The sequence below is a fragment of the Poecile atricapillus genome, chromosome Z (assembly GCF_030490865.1).
Source record: "Poecile atricapillus isolate bPoeAtr1 chromosome Z, bPoeAtr1.hap1, whole genome shotgun sequence".
NCBI classification, from domain to species: Eukaryota; Metazoa; Chordata; class Aves; order Passeriformes; family Paridae; genus Poecile; species Poecile atricapillus.
In genome coordinates this window covers 50,735,621-50,740,620 of record NC_081289.1, presented here as the reverse complement: position 1 = coordinate 50,740,620, position 5,000 = coordinate 50,735,621, and the positions used below count along the sequence as shown (strand labels likewise).

The 5,000-nt window shown below is 37.8% G+C and overlaps 1 protein-coding gene across 2 annotated transcripts in view; it reads right to left on the bottom strand.

Moving 5' to 3' along the window:
* Positions 1-5,000, bottom strand: part of LOC131572981 (forkhead box protein P2-like) — a 400,373-nt gene that overhangs the window by 41,388 nt on the left and 353,985 nt on the right. For both annotated transcript variants that reach the window (XM_058826457.1, XM_058826456.1), the window contains one exon: positions 2,147-2,234. In XM_058826457.1, coding sequence (XP_058682440.1) covers positions 2,147-2,234 — 88 coding nt within the window. The remainder of the gene's footprint in view (positions 1-2,146; positions 2,235-5,000) is intronic.

Genomic DNA, 5,000 nt, shown 5'->3' with positions numbered 1-5,000 from the left:
TTGTCAATAAGAGAATTGAGGTCACAGTTGCTTCGACAGTAACAAGTTACTAAGACCATAAATTAGAAGGCCCATAGTGTCTCTTTAAAGTCCTGTGGACACTGTTAGCAATGGACTAGTGCCAACAGCTGTGAAGGGGTGAAGGGTCCTCAAAGCACAGTGCCTGCCAGGATTGACTACACACTTCATCCTTTCCCACTGAGGTCCAGTTAGTGCCCCCTGCAATCTGCCATCATCAATCTAATTCAATAGAGTGACAGAGCCCAGGCAGTGTGAAACACTGAACTCTGCCATCAAGTCGGCATCGACACTGCACTGGGTCTCATTACAACTGATGGACCCTACTTCGCTAGCAGTCAGACAAAGCAAAAACTGGCATAATTGGTTACACTGCAAGCTAAATCTTCACTTCAACTGTTAGATTACAGCCTAGCCTTTGTAAATGGTAAACAGCTCCTATGAAGCCCTTACGCTGCCGTTGGAAAACATTATGTTACTTAAACCTCTACTTTTTCTTAACTGATACCATTTTCTGATCATGTATCATGTAAATATTTGTAGGTTCAGATTCAAACAAGGTACCAAATTAAATGTAAAAAATTAAACAGGAGAAAGGGCTTGAAATATGCAACTTATTGATAAAAATAGCAGAATATAAAAAAGGAAAATGTATTTTACAACATGAAAATATTTTTCTCTTTTTTTCACAAAAGAAGTTACGAGAAGAAATGTTCAAAATTTTACTGTACTGATTTGGTTCTGGCTACCTACAACATGATTTCAACATTAATTGCAATAAGAATTATACTTGGTGTTTAATACTACCATTTTCCAGAGAGTTCTTGTTCTTACACCTGTAAACTGACACTGGACAACGGAAAACAACCGTAAACAATTTTAAGAGAGGGAATTATCTTTAGTACTGCAGGTATTTAATTTGATGAATGCATCTTCTGTTAAAGAACATTTGAGACAAGGGCTGGGAATTATGTGTGCCTTCATACTATGTGTGTGACATTTTAGTGACATAGCATTTGCCTTAAATTCCTACAAAACCTAACAAACTAAGCTAACCCTAACATGTAAATGACATAAAACAAAATAGCGACTTTACCTCTGTTTAAAAACTATTAATTTCAAGGAAAATGACAACAAACTATATTATTGTATGCTCCTTTCATTGTTTTGGATTTCCAGCATTAGAGTAAAAAAGACCCAAAAAGACTTGTCTGAAAGAAGAATAAGTATTCTTATGTGAAAGAGAACTGTGAGACAATATTCTGAAAAAGTGAGAAAGGTGAGAGTTTTTATCCTTATTTCTCTACGTATGGCAAGAAACAGGGACAAAAATCTTAGTCCTTTGCTGCACCCTTTGAGCTCCTGTGAGCAGTCCCAAGAGGGCATGTGAGTGCTGAGACGTCCCCCCCATGACTGCTGTGTGGGCAGGAGGAGACAGCGTGGTGCAAGTGTCCTGCATGGTCACTTCTGAGGCTTGTGCCCAACCTCAGCAGCCTGCTAAGTGTAGCCACAATACTGGGAGACCCCAGGGGTACTCATCACTCCCTGCATAAGCAGAAGGGAGCATTCACATACATGCAGTGACCTCTAATGGCTAGAGCATGCACAGGGCACTGCAGGCCTGCGATCTGAGGCACGCCACTCCCCGGGGACCTCCCTGAGCCAGTCTGACATTACACCTTCTTGCTTGCAGAAAAATGCCCCCTATCAGGCTGGGAGTCATCTTGGGTGGAGATATGCTCTGCTACTCTTTTATCCCACAGAACAACATGGACAAGCACTGGGTGGAAGTGCTTCAAGGAAGAAGGAAGAGGGGCCCTGACCCAGCATTATAAAAAGTGGCTTGGATCCAGTCTTTGCTCCAGGGACTGCATTTTTCATTCGTGAGGAACAGCATTAGAGTCTTAGTTCAAGCAAAATACTGTAGACAATCTTGATGTTAGATAATTAATGCATAATTTATGATGTGAAAAATCTTTAAGTAAAAAACCCTCACTTGTTCATGAATATCAACAAATTTAATGTAAGAAACATATGCCTTTAAGCTAGAGTCACTAAGGCAAGTGTTTTCAATTTAGTTTAGGTTGACAGTAAATAAGTAAGAGGACAATGCATCCATATAACAAACCTGTATTTCTAATTGCTGAACCACTTGCATTTGCACCCGACACTGAGCAGTGCTTCTGTCATCCAATGCGTGTTCATTGTTAAGGTGCCTAGAGAAGGAAGTAAGACAGTGTTAAGATGAGGAAAATATCTTTATGTGTCCATTTTTCTCTCCGGTACATATGGCTTCCATTAGTTACAATGGGAGTTGTGCAGAAAGACCTAGTCAGAGCATGCCATACAGACAACAATACAAAATAACAAAACTGATTATTTCATTTAGTTCTACAAACATTCCCAGTGAGGACTGTCAGATATCCAGTTTCTATCTCCCATGTCACATATGCCATCTAAGGGCCAATGCAACCAGTTATGTATATTAGAACTGATTTCCATTCCCTGTTGCTGATGCAGATGAAGAGAGTCACCTTAAAAATGAGTCTCCAAAAGATATAATTGCATTTAGGATGCTTAAACTACTAAGAATTAATTTAGACTTTGATAAGATTTCTCTATCTGCTCCTCTTTAATAATTAAGAAACAAGAGAACATCCACTACCCCTCCCCAAAAACAGAGCTGTAGGGGAACAGCCAAATTGCAATGCAGTTTCTAGAAGTAGACTCTGAGGATGATGGAAATTATTACCCCCTCCCAGCATGAAGAAAAGTGTGTGAGGTAAAGGCAGGGGAAGGACCAGCTATACACCTTATTAACACAGCAAGCTTCCTGGGAAAGGTTCAGGCTACACACATGAGCTTACCAAAACAAAAACACACTGCATCAGGGAAAGAGGATTCTCAGCCTGAAAGTGAAGTTCAGCCCTGACCCAAGTGGCTGTCCCCCAGACACTTCAGTTGAGCATAAATTTACAAAGATCAATTAATAATGTTTTTCTGAAGGACAATGTGTTCATTTTCTTCTGTATCTCTTCCAGGATCAAAGAAGTCCCTTTTGGAGCTTTAATAGTGGGCTTTCTGCTCCATAAAGAAAACATAAGGATCAGGTTGAAGAAGAAATGTGAGCAAAGAAGTTCTGCCTTTGAATGTGGATCTACTGGCTATTTCCACTGGGCATGAGGGGTAGGCTTAGGAAGGACTACAGTCACAAATGTGACATTTGTGACTACAGTCACAAATGGTCTCACACTTATAAGAACTACATTATCTATACCATGGAGGAAATGTATCTTCTCCTTTTCTAGCAGAATTAATCAGAGAAAGGTGCAGTCAATTGATTGTCAATCTATGGGGAAAATTTATTTGTCAGAAACAGTGGAAAAATAGAGTGACTGTATCACTTCTACTAATGTCTTTTAAATCATGACTTCATAGGTTTAGGACCCTATAGATAGAGTTTTCAGGTGAGCAAAATGTTCTGCTACTCTTGAAACAGGCATGGCTGAGGAAGAGATATAAGTAATTGTGACATTACTTTTTTTTTTTTTCATTTTTTTGTTTTGTTCATTCTTTTAATATAAAATTCTTTAAGAATATACATGTAACTTGCTTCGTAGTTTATGCTAAGTTCAAGCATCACCAAGGACACATTTTCTTTATGTGAGTCATAAAACCTATAATTTATTTATTTTCAGAGGAACTGACTTCATCCCCCCATTATTGCAAAAATGCACAATCAGTTTAAAAAGCAGGTAATTGCTCAGAACATACAGCTTACTTGTTTTCTGAAATTTTGATTTAGAAAAATTTTACTCCCTCAATTAAACAGGCATGATAGTGCATGGCCTGTTAATGTAATGGTTTAATATTTTCAGTTAATTGGGTACAAAATTGCCAGAAAAAAGATCTGAAGACAGATTTTACCTCTGCATCATTACCACCATTACCACTATCACCAGTACACACCAGTACACTGAGCTTCCATGTGCATGTATGCTCACCTGTGTATGCCCACAGGTACATGTGGATAACATCAGAGTAAGTAAGAATACAGGTATACAAGATCCCCCTGCCCGTTTGAGGCTAGTGCATACTCATGATTATTTATTAGTTATTACAACACCATATGTTTGCATAACACCTTACAAAATAGATACAGACATAGTCCTTGCCCTGAGGAACTTTAAATGTAAGAGCAGTATGCAGTGTGGGAGAAGTCCAGTGTAATGGAATTTCAATATGATTACACGGTAACTTGGGAGTATGTTGCAAGTTTCTTGAGAGTTAACACAGTAATCTTCAGAAACTGGTGAGATTCACACATTTTTTTATACCATACTTTGACTGTGCATTTTGCTTTGCATTTTGGAAAAAAGCTACTTATAGAAATGGTAAGAGTGCAAAAATTGTTTTAAGAATTATTTTTTTCTGATCTTTCTTGCCTGTGAAGTAGGCTTGCTTTATTTATCATGCAAGTACAGGCAATATAGTGAAAGAAAAACTAGGTCTAATACATTTTTAAAAACCTCTAAGATAACTTTTCTCTGTATTAAGTTGAGGCACTGTCAGGGTCCAGTATGTGTCAATCTGCCAAGACAGAAGGCTGGAAATTATTCCAAAGGGTTAGTTGTTTTTGTTTTTTTTTTCCTTTTTTGTGTGTTTGTTTTTGTTTGTTTGTTTTTAAATTTGTTTTGGGTTGACTGGTTGGCTGGGTGGGTTTTTTTTTTTGTTTGGCTGGGTTTTTTTCGAGGATTGTTTGGTTTTTTTTTTGTTTCTTGTCATGACTTTTAAGTTATGTACAAATTGTGATAGTTAATTTTCATACTTTATCAGCATATTCCTAGTCTTTTATCTTGTCTTCATTTTTCACTAATCCCATGCTAACTTGATTCATAATTGAGGAAAAAATATTTATTTTTGAGGGGAGAATATATGTTGGAGGACTGGAAAGTGATCCTGAAGAGCTGAGTTACAGGTTT